The 18,484-nt window shown below is 45.4% G+C and overlaps 1 protein-coding gene across 4 annotated transcripts in view; it reads left to right on the forward strand.

The window, feature by feature from the left end:
* The window catches only part of CCDC92 (coiled-coil domain containing 92), a 49,160-nt gene that overhangs the window by 29,247 nt on the left and 1,429 nt on the right, over positions 1–18,484 (forward strand). Inside the window, exons 3-6 of one of the 4 annotated variants that reach the window (XM_071763052.1) lie at positions 4,668–4,769; positions 16,115–16,261; positions 16,590–16,631; positions 17,073–17,944. In XM_071763052.1, the coding sequence (XP_071619153.1) occupies positions 16,132–16,261; positions 16,590–16,631; positions 17,073–17,848 (948 nt within the window). In that variant the 5' untranslated portion in view covers positions 4,668–4,769; positions 16,115–16,131 and the 3' untranslated portion in view covers positions 17,849–17,944. Of the gene's footprint in view, positions 1–4,667; positions 4,770–5,138; positions 5,382–5,461; positions 5,561–12,781; positions 12,826–16,114; positions 16,262–16,589; positions 16,632–17,072; positions 18,307–18,484 lie in introns of those variants that run through there. The other 3 variants (XR_011729678.1, XM_071763054.1, XM_071763053.1) reach the window with 3 other exon arrangements.

The following is an 18,484-nucleotide window of genomic DNA, read 5'->3' on the forward strand; positions in this document are numbered from 1 at the left end:
TCACCTGAGCTATCAGGCAGGATTAGACAGCCCAGAGCATGGTTGGTGGAGGACTTTCTGGACCCCCTGCAATTGTTTAGCCTGGAATTTTCTTTGTGTACTGCTTGGAATTTTCTTGCCTACTTGACTTTATTCCTAGGTACAGGCAGAATTTTGAGTTGCCCACCTGTTTGCCTGTAGTGCTGGGGAGGCAGGCAATAGCTTGCTGAGATGATGGTACCAGTTCAGCCATCACCATCTGCAGTGACTTGACTTGTCCTCTCTGCCATGGAAGGAAACCCATGTGGGAGCAATGATGGGAAATTACTCAGAAAAAGCAAACAAACAAAAAATCCCCAGTTCATGGTAGGCCAGGTTAAAAAGCCCAGAGTTAACACAACCTCAGTTTAGCACTGTACAACTGTCAAGTCACATTGCAGTAGGTTTCTTGATGCTGACAATTTAATGATTCTTTGGCCCAAGGGTACATCTCCCGCTGTGAACTTGCTTCATCACTGACCTGAAAGGAAACAACCATGGCTTGTGTGTAAATGTATGTGAGGAGAGCTAATGCATGGTAATGGCTACAACACATCCAGCCACTCAGACAAGGTTGGGCAGTGTGTGTTTTGCTCCCTGAACACAGAGGTCACTGGTAGAATACAGGAGGCAGAGTCTGGGCATACATATATAAAGCTGTCACTGATTATTTGTATGTTTAGATTCGATTTTTAATTTTAATTTTTTTAAGAAACAGAAGAACAAGCAGATGTCGTAGGTCTTCTTTTACACTAGAAAAAATACTTGTCTTCTCTTATTTCTGGGCTGTTCACACTTGTCCGTTGTCTTTTGTGTACTGCTTGGCTAAGTTTCGCTAAGGAGTTTTTTGAAAGCTTTTCTGGGCCTTAATCATACTCCTTCTGATTGTAATGGAAAACCTTAATCCTCAGGTTCCTGGGAAAGGCCCATGATATAACTGAAAGATGGGAACTGCTTTTGCCTTTGTTAGGATATGTACAACCCCAGAATTCTGGCTAACATCCATCTCATGAATTAATGTTGAAAATTGATGGATTTTCTAAGAGTCTGGTTGGTAAAGTGGAGATAAGGGAGCTGACTGAGTGAGGGGCTGATGCCTTCTTCCAGCTAGTAATTTGTAGCTGTGTTTTACAATTCAGGGAGTGGGTCAATTCTCTTGCACATTTAATGGATGAGATAAGGGCAGCCTGGACTAAATTAGCTTCCTGGGCAATGTATGATATCAGGGATGCAAAATCCCTCTGGCTGCCTGCTGCTGCAGGGAGCTGCCTGTCTGCCCTTCCAGATCTATTTGCAGATGATGCTCCTGTATCCTAAAAAGAAACACTGATGCTCCTGAGCATCCTGCTATAAAGCAAATGACCCCTAAGGCAATGTGGGCCAAGGTGCTGCCTTAAGAGACCATGTTCTGCTCAGCACCACTTCATTAATGGTGAGCCATGCTGCAGCAGAGTTACAGGAAGGATCTGTGCTGTGCCTCCATCCATGTGCAGAGGCAGATGTGCAGCTCAGGGCAGCCCATTCCCACCTTCTGCTCCTCCAGCCCCAGATTAGGCTTCTCCTGGATCCTGACCAACCTCCTTCAGTTCTCCTCCTCAGAGCCTCAGTTCCAGCACTTGTCATCAGATGTTACTTGTTCTGCAGCAGGAGGTTTCCTCTTGCACCAGGAACCCCACTGGCCTAAGTGTTGTGCAAACAAAGGAAAAACATTAACTAAAAACAGTCTCTGCCTTAAGGAGCTGACAGCATCACCCTTATTTCTCCCAGCTTCTGTAAATAAATCCTTGGTAAAGTCACTGTTCTTCTGGGGACGATAAAAGGAACTGTCATCACTCCCTGACACTGACTGTTCCTACCATTCACTGAGCTTTCTCTTCCCTCTTCCATGCAGAGAAGTTTGTTAAATATTAGATCTCATCTGATGACTGCTAATTATCTCAGAAGCTGTTGGTAAGATGCAGCAAAGGGACCAAAGACAGAGCTCAGGAACAGCCCTGCAGGAGGAATCCTGGCTTGGCCAGTGTCACTGAGCAGCATTAGGCCTTGGGTATTTTAACTGATGCTTCTGCCACAGGATGGCTGATAGCAAAGGTACTAAATAAGGCTCAGTATTATACACACCAACTTACATACCTTTGTTTATTGTCTGTTTGGTTTTTTTTTTTAAATCTTCCCTTTTGGAACATGGAAGGATCACATCACCCTTCGGATTTTAACATTTTGAGTGAGTTTCATCCTGCTTTTTGTTCCCTACTCTTCCCCAAGCTCCAGGAAAGACTCAGCCCAATAACCATCCCCTTGTCCTACCCCCAGTGAGCTGCTGTCAAGAGCAGAGGACTCGTGTGACAGTCTGGAGCCTGCCAGGAGAGACAGCAACTCCCACACCATCTCCTTCCCAACAGGGTGAATGTGGAGCTAATCCCAGATTCCCATCTCAACCACACTGATCTAATTAATAGTAACTGTTTCAGCTTTATAGGGTGGAGAGTGTCTGGATTTAGATCTGCATTACCAGAAACAAAATCTGGCCAGCTGTGCATGTTGATATTACAGATGCACAGCAAAGAGAAACAACATCCTTGTACAGTGCCACAGGAGAGGTGATGAACCTTTTCTGCTTCCAGCTTGGCAGCCTGCTGCTGTCTCCTGTCCCTGCAATCTGTGCTCTTTAAAAAAACAAAGGAAGCAAAAGAAAAGAAAAAAAAAAAGGAGAGAAAGAGACCTTAAAAGCCAAGAGTCAGCAAGAGTGGGAGGATGCACTGTCCTGGAAAATCTCTGTCCTTGCTCCCTGTAGAGCCCGGAGAGCAAACCCAAGACTAACAAGGGTAGGAAGCAGATCACCTGAGACAAAACACAGGACAGGATCAGCCCTTCCATAACCTCCCCTAAAACCTTCCCTTCTCATCTCCCATTAACTGATTAACATGAGCTTTTTAAAGTATGTGTGACCCCTCCAGCAGCAACACACTGATTTCAACTCATCCTCTGACCTGCTCCCTCTCTGTCCTCAGTGAGGAGGGGAAGAGCCCAGAGCTGGTGCTGCTCCTGCTGCTGTCAGTGCTGCAGGGAGCCCTCCTTCTCCACAACGTTACACTGCCTGCCCAGGTTCTGCAGCCACTCCATTTATTTCTATCTATAATCTTTGGAGATGCTTTGTGCAAGCCATGTGGCACATTTCCAAAGCAGGCAGGCCAGCCTGCAGAGGGCATGCAGGGCTACGTGGCAGGGGATCAGAGCAATTCTTCAGCTGGTCCTGAGGCAGACTGGCCAACCTGCCAGTCTCTGCTTAGCAACAAGGTCCTGGCAGTCCATGCAGACGAGTGCATCCCATCAAATCCTGGCAAACCCACCCGTGTGAGGAGTTCCCTGCTCTGCAGAGCTTGACTGTATGGCTGAAGAATAAGCCATGAAGGCAAGGGGGTCTTTGAACCAAAGTCGAGGACTCAGAGCTCCTCAGATCTGGAGTCTGCTTGCTGGATGTTCTGCCTGATCCTATCAGATCATGAAAGTCAGGAAATCTGGATTTTATCTGAGTTTTCTGGCTCGGGTGGTTGCTTAGAGCCAGTCTTTAAAAGGCTGCCTGCAGCTTTCAGAGGAAGCTGGAGCTGTGGAGAGCACTGTTAAGTACACTGAAGGTACAGCCCACAGGCAGAATAGGCCTTCAGGACTCCTGCACATCATACTGTAGCTTTCTGTGGCCTCTGATTTTGTCATAGCCTAAAAAAAAAAAATCTGAGATTTTACTGTAAAACTCTCAGAGCCCTTCCTTTGCACATCAGTGGACTGGGGAGTTGAATTCCTGGGGATCACCCCCTTGCCCAGGTCCAAAATCCAGGAGCTGTGATTGTGGCCAGAGCTTCCTCTGCCCAGCTCTCTGCAAAGAGTTATAATTAACTGTATTAAACAGCACCCTCCTTTTCAGGACTTAAAAAGCTTTGACAATATTAATGACACAAAATTACCATGCTTGCAGCACCCTGCAAGGCAAAGATATTCCTGGTTTGAACCTGGAGAAACTGGAGCAGCTCAGCAGGCAAGGGGCAGCAGCTGTTGCAAGCAAGCAGCATTTTACAGGGGGACAAATAGGGGTGACATTGGCAGAGTGAAACTTCACAGCACCAAAACCTTCAGAGAAGCCAGGGGAACAGAGGTAAAAAGGCTTAGGGACTATTTGAGTTTAATTTCTGAAATAATGTCTTTTCAGCCCTTCGTTTCCAACACGTTTTCTTTACCTGAGCTACAGGGGTCTGTTTCTGTTGTGTGAATGTCACATCTTGAGCTAATGAAAAGCACTTTCTTTCCAACAACACAGCTGGGTTTTTTTTTCCTTCCTCTGTGCTGGGTTATTAGGGATCCATATTGACTTCAGCATCCTTCAGACTTTCCTGCCAGGGATGACTCACATGGCAAATGCGTTTCTTTTTTGGCAGAGGTCCTGACTGAATCAGCTTCCCAGACTAGTCCATCACCTGACAGGTTCCTAAAATTGAGTGGGCATTTTATCTAAAAAGTTGGATGGGTCTGAGATAAAATAGAAGGAAAAGCATGACAAGGAGAGGGCTCTTTGCAAACCAGTATTTGAGTTCAGCTTTGCTTTACTTAGCTTTGACTAAGGACTAACAAACTTTCTTTAAAATATTTCCCTCCAGGTAATGTTGCCTTTCATTTTCCCTGACTTGAGGAGCCATAAGGTGCAAAGTACGTGTGGATCTGTTCTCCATCCCCTCACTCACAGCAGGATCATGTTGAAGGTGTGTAGAGAATTCAGCTGAATGTTCCATTTTGTGCTAAAGCCTGGAATAGTTATTTGCGTTTGGGGCAATAATTCCTTTTCCTTAGAAAATTATTATCAGTAATTTAGAAACTTGAATTGGCTTTTCCGGTTCTCTGCTCTATAAAATCAGGTTTCTGTCTCTTAATTTTGAACTCCTTTCTGATGTTTTTTTTTTTTCCCTGGAAGAAATTTCTGCCCCAGCCCTGGCAGTGCTGAAGGTCAGGTCAGATGGGGCTCAGAACCACCTGTGCTGCTGGACGGTGGTGTCGGTGCCACGGCAGAGGGGTGGGACCTATATATTACAGACCGGACCCTCCTTCCCGGTCCTTTCCAACCCAAACCCATCCCCGGTTCCGAGGTTTCGCACTGCGGACACGGAACCGCACGCGCACCGCACGCGTCTTTTCCCGCCCCGGAGCGCGCGGGGGAGGTGCGCGCGGCCCCTCCCCTTCTTCCCTCGCGCTCGCTGTGGGCGGGGCTCAGGCTGTGGCCGCTGACAGCCCTGACCCCCCCGTTGCCATAGCGACGGGACGGGCTGCCGCAGCCCCACCTGCGCCTGCGCCGCCGCCCCCGGTTCCCCCCCGCCCCGGTAAGTGCCGGCCCCGCCGGGCGCCTCTCGGATCTTTCGGGCGGGCGGTGAGGGGGGGCGGGGGGGATGTGAGCGCCGGTAGCGGCTGACCCGGCCGGTAGGGAGGGAGGGACTGAGGGGTGGCCCTGAGTGGGGGCCTCACGGCGGGAGGGAACCGCCTCGGCACCGCCGCTGAGCAGGTGAGGGGCCGGGGAGTGGCGGCGGCCCCGGGCGGGCTGAGGGGGAGGGTGGGGAGGGTTGGGAGGGTCACAGCACCTTATTCCCTCCATCCTGAACCAGCTGAGGGGGGTCCTAACGGGACCGCGATTCCTCGGGGCTGGGTGTGGGGTGGGCGAGCGGCACCGCTGCTCTCTGAGGGGGCTGAGGCCTCTGGCCCCTCACGCGGTCCCCCCGGGGGACCCTCCCCGTCCCCCGCACCGCTCTGGGTCTGTTTTCCCCCGGAGGCAGCGGGCAGGGGGTGTCGGGGCTCCCTGCGGGCCCCTCTCTGCATTAGGAGCAGGGGGGGTCGCGGTCCTGCGGCAGCTGAAGAGCCGCGCCCGGGGCAGAGGGATCGGCGGGGGGCACGGGCTGGGCCGGGCAGGGCAGGGCAGGGCCGGACCGGACCGGGCTGGGCTGGGCAGCACTCCTCCGGGACCGGCCTGCCCGGCCCAGGGGTGCTGGCGCTGGACCGAAAAGCCTCGGACCTTTTCTTTCTGAAAAGCGTTAAAGGCCCCTTATCTGGTTACTAGAGCAGCAGAGGAGAAAAGGGGTTGCCGTAGAGCTCGCTTCACCCCGTTTCGTTCCGGTTCTGCCGGTTCGGGGACAAGGACGTTTCCTTGTGGTTGCAAAGGGGCTGAGGAGCGATCGGCTCCTCCGGCCGCCTCCTCCCCTGCCCCTCGGCACAATCCAGGTCCGCTCCACCCGCGCCCCTGGGGCAGGTTTGGCACCGCATCCGCCTTCACCCCTTCACACGCTCCTCTTGTACCTGCGGTTTGCGCTTTAGGAAGTGACACTCGTGTCGTTTTCATGGGTGACACGGGGCCTGCGAAGAGGGGATGGATGGATGGATGGATGGATGGATGGATGGATGGATGGGCGGGCTGTGTGCATTTTGGCATGGGCAGGGAGCAATCTGCCTTTGAGATGAGATTTTTTTTTCCCTCTGAGGATTCCTGTCGCTTGTGGATATGGCAGCAAAGAAGTGCAGAGTATTCTCAGCCATGGGGATTCTTCCAGCTGCATAGATGCTCTGTTTCCCTGGGTAGGCAGGGAAGGGAGGGGCTCATCCCACCTGAGTTTGTCTTCGTAAATCGTGTAAAGCTGAGGGTAGGGAAGGTAAATAAAAACACAAGAGCTGAGGCAGCCCTGAGGGTGGATTTGTCCATTTTGATCTGCATTGCAGGTGCCTAAGAAGCATGCAGGGTGCTTGTTGGCTTTGCTTAGGTGGTAAGATGCTTCAGCTTCATTACATTCATTGCAATGTAAATTATGCTCCTTAATTGAAAAGACAAATGGATGTGCCTGTAAATACAGAGCCTTTTCCCCATATAGCTTACTCATTAGTGACTGTAATTCTGTAGTGCTTTATTATGACTGAACCTCTGGGAGAGGCTAAACTATATACACACATCTGTGCTCTTAATCTGCACACTGGTTTTTGGTGTGGCTATTTAAAGCAAGTTCTTCGTAAGCAGTTAAATGGTACTATTGTAATAATTTTTCAAGCTTTTGGTTGTACTTGGATTCCAGAAGTAATTTTTAGTGACACAAAAAATATTATAACAGAAGAAAGTATCAGCTGCTTAAGTAGAAAAAAAGCATATTGGTTGAACTGATGCATAGCTACTTGTTTTCATCCTAGTACCATAGTTTGCTCAGTGTTAAAGTTTTCTACCCCATCCTCTTAGAAAAGATGGTCTCCAGACCAATCCAAATGCTCTCTGTAGTTTTCAGTCCAGTAGTTGTTGCAAACTCTAAAATAACAATCTTATTTCATTCCTTAAAGTTGCTTGTGTTACTTCAGATTCCAGATATAATTGCATGCTATCAGGGCTTTTAATTTCTTTTTTTTAATGCATTTTGTCACTGGAGTTACAAAAATCCCACTATTCCTCTGTGTGCCCTACTTCAAGAGGCTGTAAGTAGTAAGAACAGTATTTTCATCCAGATATCCTATGTTTGTCAATCCTTTGACATGTGTAAGCAGAAGAAAAAACTCCCCAGTGCTTTTATTCCTGAATGTGGACCACTGAAATAGTTTTTGAGCATTATAAACAGTGCAACAGAAGGAATACAGTTGTAGTAAACTAGTTTGCAACTTTTGCTGCTGTGAGACATTCATTTCTAGGCTTTTCATTACTTTTCTATAGCTTAAAAATGGTCTTTTAAAGTTTGAAAGTTTGATTGTATATCCTCAAAATTCCCACCTTAGTGCAGTACTTCCTTGTGTAAACAGAATACTGTTACATAATTTTTTTTTATCAAATTCAGGTTTAACCTCATTTTCCATAGTAAAGTTTAAAATAGTATTAGTAAATTGTAGTGTCCCTTGTACAGAGAACAGATGCTTCCATCTTTCTGAAACTCTTTATAATGCTTAAGAATTTTGTTGCTGACAAGTGACTGTGTTTCTGTGTCTGTATCTGGGTGTCTGTCAGTGCTGGGGTTTGATGGGCAGTGATTTACTGAAAAATCCACTCAGATAACCTTGTGTGGATGCTTTAGGGGAAATAGTTGTGTTCTGACAAGACAAGAGCATGGCTTTTCCTACTGCTCCTTTAGAAAGCAAAGCTACCAATGAAGAAAGGGAAGATCAAAGGATTTTGGTGTTGAAAAAAGAAAAGATTCAGTTGCCTGAAAGGTCTCTGGGTTGGCTTTCTGCAGCCTCCCTGTCTGCTGCAGCACACAATAAAACATTGGGAGCAGCTCAGAGAGCAGCACAGACAGAAGTCTCTGTGCTTTACTGCGGCTTCCACGCTGCTGCTATCGATACCAATTTGCTGCAAGAAGCCAAAATTGTGTAACCATCCCCAGGGTTGTCAGGACAGGCTCTGGCAGAGTTTGTCCTGTCCCTGGGAGCTGTGGCAGGGAGTGCCCGGAGCAGGGTGGAGTTGAGGTGGGGTGGGGTGGGTGCCCTTTGTTCTTATCGCTGGAGCTCCTGTTTCCTTCGCAGAGTGTAAAAACAAACTCTGCTCCTTCCTTGGGCATTAAGCTAATGCCATGCCTGAAAAAGCAAATTAAGATTAAAAAATAGTGCATTTAGTAGAACCCGTTTGTCTGTGAGCATCCCTGCCACTGCCTGCTGTACCTCACCTCTGACTCCTTCACTTGCTCAATGAGAGCCTGGCATCCTTTGTAGATCTGATTGTAGGATCTTCAACAAATGTGTGCCTGATTAGTCTGTGCTCCTTTTTAAGTGAGATGGAGATAGTCTCCCTCTAACCAAGGACATCCAGGAGTGTGATAATGGGTGTTAGGCAGGATCTCCATGTGATCAGTGAATAATGATATCTGATAATGTTTTACTGTTACCTACCAGCTCATTTCTCATGATGTTAAAGGGCATGGCACTGGAAATGGGAACAATACATTTATTTACTACTGCAAGTTAAAGACATGACAAAATATTGGTGAAAACAATGTCCTTGGAATGCATCAGAACTTCTGCAAGCTGTTTGGGGTTTTTTTTTCAGATAATCCTTGGATAAAAGCTTTTTATTTGGGTCACTGTGTCTTTCCTGCTATTGAGAAATATGTTTGCTTTCATTTCACTCCTAGATAATCTTTGGGTTAAAACATTAAAATGCCTTGTTGCTTTTTGATCTTAAATCCTGTCTCTCACACAAATAATTAAGGTCAATATTATTTTGAAAGAAAAAAACCACATAGCTTATTGCAAACTGTAAAGTGTCATGGTTTCCCCATAAAGAGAATGAAATATCTGTCTCTAGAAAGGCTGAAAATATACCAGTGAACAGTAGCTGTAACCTGAGTCAGTGCCCAGAGGGAGGGCACAAAAGGTGCAGCATATCACATAGCTGTGGAGAAGTGTTGAGCTTAGGAAATATCCATCTGTGTGAAAAATATTGTGTGAATGATGTCATTAGCTGCAGGTTTCCTTTGTAATAAAAGTATCTTGGCTTGTTTGCTTTCCAGTCCTCATGAAAACTTGGTATAAACTGTGTACACTTTTATTGTCTCTCTTTGAGATACCTGGGTTATGCAAATAAGAGTATAAAGCACTTCTGAAATTCTTTGTCCTAATACCCTGCTTACTTTACTACCAAAAAAAAAAAAAAAGAAAAAAAGAAAAAAAAAAAAAAAAAAAAGGCCCAACAACCACAACCCAAAAACAAAAACCAAACAAAACCCACACACACCAAACTTCTTATACGGGACTTAGGGTCATCACCACCACTAGATTCCTTCAGCAGCTGCTTTCAAAACCTTTGCTCTAGCAAAGTGGACACCAATTTTTTATGTTTGATCATAGTTGCTGTTTTAAAATAATAAAATCAATGGCTTATGAAACAGCATCACAGAATGCATTAGAGAAAAGCATACTCCTCCACCTGGTAAACTTGCCTGAAAAACAGTTGTGTCCCAGCCTGGTTACTGATTGTTAATTTATTTTATTTCCCCACCTACCCCATCAGGTGTCTGCAGTGCTGCATGGTCAACTCTGAAACATAACCAGTGGAAAAACAAGTTTGTTGTCAGCTGAACCAGTTCCCTGACCTGATTCACTGAATGACCAGGAGTTGATTTCCAAGTGTTTCAGAAACACAACAGTGAATTCTTGCTTGGTACATGCAAGTGGGATGGGTGAGGAAAAAAGTTACAGCCAGGCTGGATAGCAAAATAGTTGCATGCCTGTGTGGTTGCAGGTTGTTTTCCTGTTCCAGGGGAAAAAAAAGTGGTTAACCAAGTCACTTAATGTGAAACCAGCATAGTAGTCTTTTTAATTGTATTTCATTAAGCCTTCAGGACTGGGAAACCTTAAAAATTAACAGAAATACATTTCCTTTGAGTTCTTGTGTGAGCCTTATGTTTCTGATCATAGAGAATAAAATTAGAAGAAAACGTGAAGGGTTCATAGGTTAATATGTGGTATCTGGGGGAGTAAATAAACAAACCCAAAAGAAAAAAAACCCACCACACACAAAAGTCCTTGACTTTTCCATAAAATAGTATTATTTCAAAACATAACTTTGGAGTTGTACTTAATATATCCTTGCACAAAAACCTCCCACAGCACCTTAATAGCTTAGAATTTTCTTAATGACTTCAAAAGAACTAGGATCAGGCTCATTTTTATGTGTACCATGGAAACTGAATGTTCTGTTTCCTTTTCATTCCACTTCTGATAAAAGAAATTGGCTTTTATAGAAAGACTCACTTGTCTTTGCAATATTACACCTGCCTAGTTGAGATTGGGGTGCTCTCTGTGTTCTCTGGGTTTGATGGAGATTATAAAATAACAAACTGCTTTTTCCATGGAATAAAGGGGTGAATAAAATAGGCCACATATCAGGAGTGTGGGCTTGAAAGCAGAAGAGAACCAACCTGTTCCTCTAAATTACAGTGTAGCCTTACTTACCAGGGCTTTTACTGCCACTTGAAAAAAAAATGAAATGGACTTTGTCATTGTTAAAGTAGTTCTTTTGAAGTAATCATTGTTATTTAAATTCTATCATCTTTGTTTCCCAAAAGTGAATTATGCCAGAATTAGGTCACTTTCAGAGTTGTTGTTTCAGGGGTTGTGTGGTCTCAAGGACAGAAAAAACTCCACGTGAAGTATTCCTGTCAGTTCTGATGACTTCAGGTAGACAGGTCAGGCACATAAACTGTCAGCAGTTTCTCTGCAAAGTACCAGCTTGTTCATTTAGAGCATGGTGAAGAATCATTGCTACCAGCAGTGTGTCCACTTTATTATTCCTCCTCCTGCCATACCAGTTGCTGTTAGGGTAACAAAAAAGCATTTTCTTGCTAAAACACTAAAAGCTTTGCTTCCCCTGGGACATTCTGAGATTAACCATGAAGAGTCTGCAGAATCTCTGATCAGAAAATGAAAGGAATGCAGGACAGAGAAACAGCTGAGTAGAATAATACCAAAAAGCATCAGAAACAGAAAAGGAGCTGAGAGAGCAAGAACATCTCCTTCCTCTGGGAAGAGCAGGGCAGGTTTCCTTTACCCCCACAGTTGTCTCCAGGAAAGAACTGCTAATTTTGCTTGGCTGAAACCACACAAGCTGAAAGAATATGAAAACAAGGACAATAATTACATTAAAGTGTTGTACTTGACCACAGAAGGCAGAGGAGGGGAACAGAGTTGCAGGATGTGTCCCTACTGATAGGGAGCACTGGAAAGCCATTGGGAAGGTGGCTGTGTAGCCATGCGTGGTTGTGTAGTCTGCAAAGCATGACTGAGGTACTTAAAGTGGTTGGGTCTAAGGCACAGGTGAATGAGGAGCAAACATAAATCTGAAACTGGAACAGGCTGGTAATAAACTGAATATTGCTGGATCTACATAGAGAAGTAAAATGGTACCGGGTTGGGGAGGGGAGCCCTAAAGTTCATGTCCCAGCAGAATGATGGCAAAGCCCCTGGGTTGGCTGTAGAGACAGAAGGGTTTCCTTTATTATGTGCTTTGAAATCAGCTGAGCAAACACTTTTGGGGTGGCATATGTCTCTGGAGATGGAGCTGATCTAAGCAAAGAAGAGCTAAGTGTCTGTCAGTTGGGCATTTTGTCATCAGAGTGACATTTAGAAATGCTTGGTCAGGTCAGTGACAGTCTTTAAAATGGAGACTGGCTAGAACTGAAGGTTCTTTTGAGAAGACTCCTATGTCCTTAATTAGTTCTTGAAATTGTATTTTGTATGGCATAAAAAAAGTATTTTGGCAGCTTTTCTTCCATTTTGAGAGGGCACTGGATAGATACTGGTTGAGGGGAAAATGCCTACCTGCCCACACGAGTCAAGATTTGAATGTGTGTTTGCAGAGAGCTCAAGCAGCTTCCCTGGTGACAGCCCATCCATGCAGAGGTTATTCTGGTTTGTTTCAAAATACCAAACAGGACTCAAACAGCTCCAGTTGTTTGGGCTTTGATCCAGTAAATTCCATAGGACTGTATCTAAAGTCATAGATTAGAATCGCACTCCTTACATTGCAGTGGGGTACAGAGCTCCTCTGGTTTTCTGCAAAGGCACCAAATAGTCAGGTGCTCGTGGCCTTGAACTGTTTTGAATTTCATCCAAATACTTAAGATCAGAAAAGGCCTGGAGCCTGCACATCATCTGCTAAGCAAGATCAGGCTCTTAGAATGCTGGTGATTGTGGAGAGCATGTGGAGAGGCTGCATTGTGAAAGCTCTTGTTTAATATTTCCAGTTTAAGATTGATTTCTTTTTGTTTTCTTTTAAAGGAACATGCACTTGTAAAAGAGACAAAGCAGTTCTTTTTTAAGGTGAGGTTCCAAGGTTGTTAATTTACCGTCCCTGCTTTACTGGGAGATGAGGGCTTAGGTGGGTGCATAAGGATTAAAGTGTTGCACCCCATGTTCCCAAGGGAATGCTGTTTAATTGGTTCCATTTGTCCCTCTTGGGTGACATTCAAGAGAAATTGTGAATCTGTTGTTTTGAAGGACTTGAGGCTCAATCTTTGAGCCTTCTTTAGATCTACATTCGTAGCTATATCTAGAAACATTCTGTGATGTTGGTGGTCAGGAGAAATGAGAAATTTTGGATGTTTTCAGGGTAGAACACAGCAAACCACCCTCTCCAGCTTATGGAGCTGTGAGAGGTTCAACACTGTTGGGGTTTGGTGTCAGTCTTGCTGTGAAAGAGGAGGTGTTACCATTGCAGAGCTGAACACTGCAATGCCCCTTTTAATGTTTTATCATCCTTCTCAGATGACGTGTGCATTCCTAGTGGGAGTTTGCCTGGCTCTGCATTCCACAGATCCTTTTGTATAAGAAAATGGCAAACTTTTGTTGTTCTTTTTTTTTTTTTTTGGAGACAAGGGGGGAGGGATAAAGGGGATAAAGCCATAGTGACATAACCATTCTGTGCTACATGCAGTTACAGCTTTCTTCCCAGCACTGGCTTAATTCATCTGATGAAATCCAGCCAGGGACTGGTTGCTTGGAGAGCTGTCCCACCAATTTCCATGGTGAGAGAGTGAAGATATTGCTCATCTGGGCTATTAAGGGCTCAATTGACTTCTGCATTTTGCTATTTTGTGTGTACTTCCTGGCCCCAGCCTTGTTCTTGGCTGCACATTCTTTCTTGTTTCAGAGAGGAGATGAAATCAGTGCAGTGCAATCCCAGAACTGCTTTATGGGGTTTCTTGTTTGAAACCCCAATGGGATAGATTTTTACTTTTTTATTTCAGACTGGCTCCTCCTAAGACCATGGTTTCTGTTTAGATTTCTGTTCATTATTTTCTACTTAGCCAACCCAGAAAACTCTTTTGGAATATTTCGACCATAATTTTTGCTTGTTTGCTAATGACGGTGATTGGGAAATCACCCGTTCCACTCAACAAAGCACAAGTTGGCAACATTACCCCCTCATTCTTCCAGAGCACTGAATTTAATCTTTCATCTCTGTTACAAAGTAACCAAGAACTCTGTTTTGGCCCTTGCACTGGATTCCTTGAAAGTCTTACCCTTTATTTAATTTTCTGTAGGGATAACTCAGTTGATAATAATGTCAATTAAGGTCACATAGGAAATTACGAAGGGCTCTGTGTGTGTGTGTGCGTACTTTTTAATCTCTTCTTTGCCCTCCCTCTCCCTCCCCCCCCCCCCCCCCCCCAAAAAAAAAAAAAAGGTATCTGTGGGATAGAATTTAGGTCTGTCTTGCACACAACATGTGGTCCCCTAATTACAGACCCTGGCTGTAATGCCATTGCATTGGTTGTCCAGGCAACGGGAACCCTGATTCTTTACTTATCTTTGTAACCTAAATACTGTAATTGTTTTTACAAAGCTGCAGAGACAAGGGAGTTCAGCCTTTAGTAGTGTAATGACAAAGCTAATGCTCCTACTGCTCCTCCTGTTTAACCTCACCACTTTATCAGCCTCCTGCAGGATCACAAACTTTTCCTGTCACTCTGGGTGGCAGCCCAGGGGCTGTGACAAGTTCCCTGTGCTGCTCTGTCCCCCAGAAATTATTTTTCCCACCATGGTTTGTGTAATTCCCACCCAGTAGTTGCTACTGCCTGCCACTCAGGTGTCCCCACCAGCCTGGCTCTCTAGGATCAGCCTCTGCACCTATTTTTGTGCTGCCTGGATGTTCCTGAGCTGTGCTCGAGCTTCCAGAGTTTTCAGAAAGCTTCCCAAGCATGACAACTTTCTTGATAAAGAAATCTGATGTGTAGTAATATGGAGTTACTAAGGATATGCAGTAATGTGGAGTTATTAAGGACATTGTGTTTCTGGAAGGTTCTCCTCATGCAGATCCAGCAGGCTCTATAAAACAGCCCTAGATGGAGCAGCCCCAGGTGCCCTGGCTGACACAGCATCACTGGGGGTATGCAGGGGGGGATTGTGATCACACAGAGAAATTCCAGAACTACACAAAACATACCAGAGCAGTTTTGTGCTTACAGCTTCCAGGAGGATTGCCTGCTGTCATCCCTGATTTTTTTCATTAGTACATTATTTTCACTAGGAAACAGGACAATGGACAAAATCGTGTTGTGACAGACTTGGTGACTCTCAGCACTAGGGACCTCTCTGAGCTCCTCTGGCCACTTCTCCAAGAGCTCCTCTAAATGTCACAGAAGAGAGCCTCAGGGCCAGTGTTTGCATCTCCACAGGAAGCATCTGGCTGTGCCTGCTGCCAGGAGCTATTTTTTACCTCTGTATCAGGGAATTAATTTGGGAGTGTCTCTTCAGCCCCACCAGAGGGATGTTTCTTGCCAGTTTGGCCTGTGGGTATATATGAGACCATTGTTGCCTTATCAAGAGCAGCAGTAACTGGCAGTGCAGGGATCTTCAGGAATGCCTCAGCATGGAACCATTCACCTGTTCCATCTTTCCTGGAGTCTGAGCACTGCTAGGTAAGGTTTGTGAGGCTGTTCTGCAAGGAACACCCAGGTTCCTCTGTACTCGTAACCTGTGCAAGAAAAAAAATGTTTTCTTTTTAAACACAGCATTGTTCTTGTTCTTATCATGGGGGCCTGAGCAGGACACCAGCCTGCAGCTGGCTGTGGAACTGGGGAAGCAGCCAGCGGCATCCAGAGCTTCCTGGCAGGAAGGTCCCAGGGAGCAGCTCTGCCAAGGCACCTGCAGCACCCACATCCCTGGCCAGGCTGAGCTGTGGGTTGGGCTCCCTGCTCTGTATTGCTCCTTAAAGATGGTGCCTTTTAGGGCTTTCTCCCTTGTTCCTGTCCAGGCATATCACTAATTCTGTATCCCTGGAGGTAAGTGGGAGACTCCCAACAAGACAGCAGGACATACTACCCCATTTCTCTGAACTCCTCTTTTATCTTGTAACTGGATTAGTGACTTAGTCTGTCTGAAGTTAAGCCTTCAAACAAATGAGTTCCCTCTGCTGCTCTGGCCTAGGCTATAACCCAGCTTTCTGTGAACTTGGAGCACTTCTAACTAAATAGTCATGAAACAGAAAAACCTTGCTCGCTCGTGTATCACTTTCTAACAGCAGAATTCAGCTTTTCCCACTGCTTCTGGCAGCAGAGCAAGGATCACCATAACTCACTGTTCCACTTGTATGTGTGTTTGCTGACAGGGTAGCTGCATGTCAGGATGGCAGCTTCAAACCTGGAAAACCAGCTACAGAGTGCCCAGAAGAATCTGCTGTTCCTCCAGAGGGAACACGCCAGCACCCTGAAAGGTCTCCACGCTGAGATCCGCCGCCTGCAGCAGCACTGCACAGGTACCAGGGATCTTAATTCTTCCCACAGGGCACCCCAGCAACAAAGCCAGGGTGTATGTAGGGTGAGCAGGCTCAAGGCACAAATCTGTGATCATCAAGCAAAGATTTTTTTTTGTAATTAAAAAAAAGAAAGAAAATTAATTCACCAGGCAGTTTCCATTTGTTTCACCTATTTGTTAATTTGCTGTGGATCTCCTGTTGTTGCTTTGGGTGGGGGGATGAGTTATAGTTATATTTTTATTCAAGCATGCCATTATAAAATGCTCACCAGATGGGGTGTGGGGTAGATGATGTTGTTCTAACAAAAACAAACAACTCTTTTTCTCAGATTTGACCTATGAGCTGACTGTAAAGAGTTCAGACTTGTCAGGTAAGGAATACATAGCATTTTTCTTTCAATGTTCATGTCAAACTTCCTCATCTTTTCCAGTGTTTGTATTTTCTCCATCACAAGTAGGTGAGAATACTTTGTAGTTGGGATGTTTGCTTTATTATTTCTAAAAGTGTAAGAGTAGTTTTATATTTTCCTGACTTATTTCTTTATGAAGTAAATGTCACATGTACTTAACAAGGTTGCACAGGAAATCTTTTAAAGAGCCAGGAATAGAGTGCAGAACTGCTGACTCCTCTCCCAGACTAGACAGTCACTTCCCTGCATGTCTGGGAACAGGGAACACAAATTCAGGGGCAGAAGAATGAGAATTATTAAAACTTTGGGTTTTCTCTTCTGGGTTTCTGATGGCAAAAGGAACCCCTGTTGCACTATTTTCCTTTGTTAACTGGAAACATCTCTGCTTTCCTGTTCTTTTAGGAAATGGCAGCTCAAGAAGTGACGAACTCAAGAGGAAATGTGAAGATCTTGAAGCTCAGCTGAAAGCCAAAGAGGTCGAAAATAACGAATTACTGAAAGAACTCGAACAAAAGAACGCAATGATAATGGTGCTGGAAAACACCATTAAAGAAAGAGAAAAGAAGTATTTGGAAGAGTTAAAAATGAAAAGCCATAAGCTCAATATGTTGTCGAGCGAACTAGAGCAGAGAGCGAGCACCATTGCTTATTTAACTTCTCAGCTGCACGCTACCAAGAAGAAGCTGATGAGTTCAAGTGGGACTTCAGAGGGGACCCCTTCTGGCAGCCCCGTGCTGTCCAGCTACAAACCCTCCCCTCCCAAAGACAAACTGCCCGAGACTCCGCGGCGCAGGATGAAGAAGAGCCTCTCCACCCCGCTCAACCCCGAGTTTGAAGAGGCCTACAGAATAGGATCAGAGAGCAGGAAGCTGCTGCTAAGGGAGCCTGTGGATGCCATGCCTGATCCCACTCCCTTTCTGCTGGCCAGGGAAACAGCAGAGGTCCAGCTCATCAAGGAGAGGCCCTTAGTTATTCCTCCTATTGCTTCGGACCGAGCGTCCGGTGAATCGCAGAGCCCGGCCCGAGAGAAGCCCCACAAGGCACACATCGGGGTGGCTCATCGCATCCACCACGTCACCCAGCCCCAGCCTCAGCCAGAGGTGGAAACTCTGGCAGTGGATCAGGTCCATGGCAGCAAAGTGGTCAGAAAGCACTCAGGGACAGACAGAACTGTTTGAGTCCGGTCACCGCAAGGCTCTACTCTCGTTGCTGTTGATGCACTGTGATCCTGTAGGGTAAATAGCACCCGCAGTAAAGTTTCTTTTGATGCCCCATGCATGCCAAATTTCTTGCAGATACATCATGAATAGGTTATGCTCCTCTAATGAAACTTGTGTTCATATGGCAAGGTATATAACTACTAAATGCTGTGGCCAAATCAGGGGTACCTGACTGCTTGCTTCTGAGCACTGCTCCATTTATTGTAACTACACGTGTGGACAAAGGCACAGGCTGCATAATTAATCAATATTAGTGAAAACAGATGTAACTCTAAACCTGCAGCAATATCTATTGGCTTTTAACATTTGAACTACCAGTGGTTCTTTTGTCTTCACTGTGTATGTAAGCCCTTCCTACACAAACACTAACTTCATGACAGAGCCTCTCTCACAGCAGGATTGAAAGTAATGCAGCTGTAAGTACATTTGAAACAGAACTAAGGACAGCTTTTCCTTCATATGCACATGCTCTTGATTGCAAATTGTGTTCATAGTTTCTCATTCTTAAAATACTCCCAGTCCCAGCAGGCCTCACTTGATTAGTCCTAAGTAAATACTTCAGTTTGTGGGGTTAGGTTAAAAAAAAAAAAAAAA

Source organism: Heliangelus exortis, chromosome 19, assembly GCF_036169615.1.
Source record: "Heliangelus exortis chromosome 19, bHelExo1.hap1, whole genome shotgun sequence".
In the NCBI taxonomy this organism is placed as follows: Eukaryota; Metazoa; Chordata; class Aves; order Apodiformes; family Trochilidae; genus Heliangelus; species Heliangelus exortis.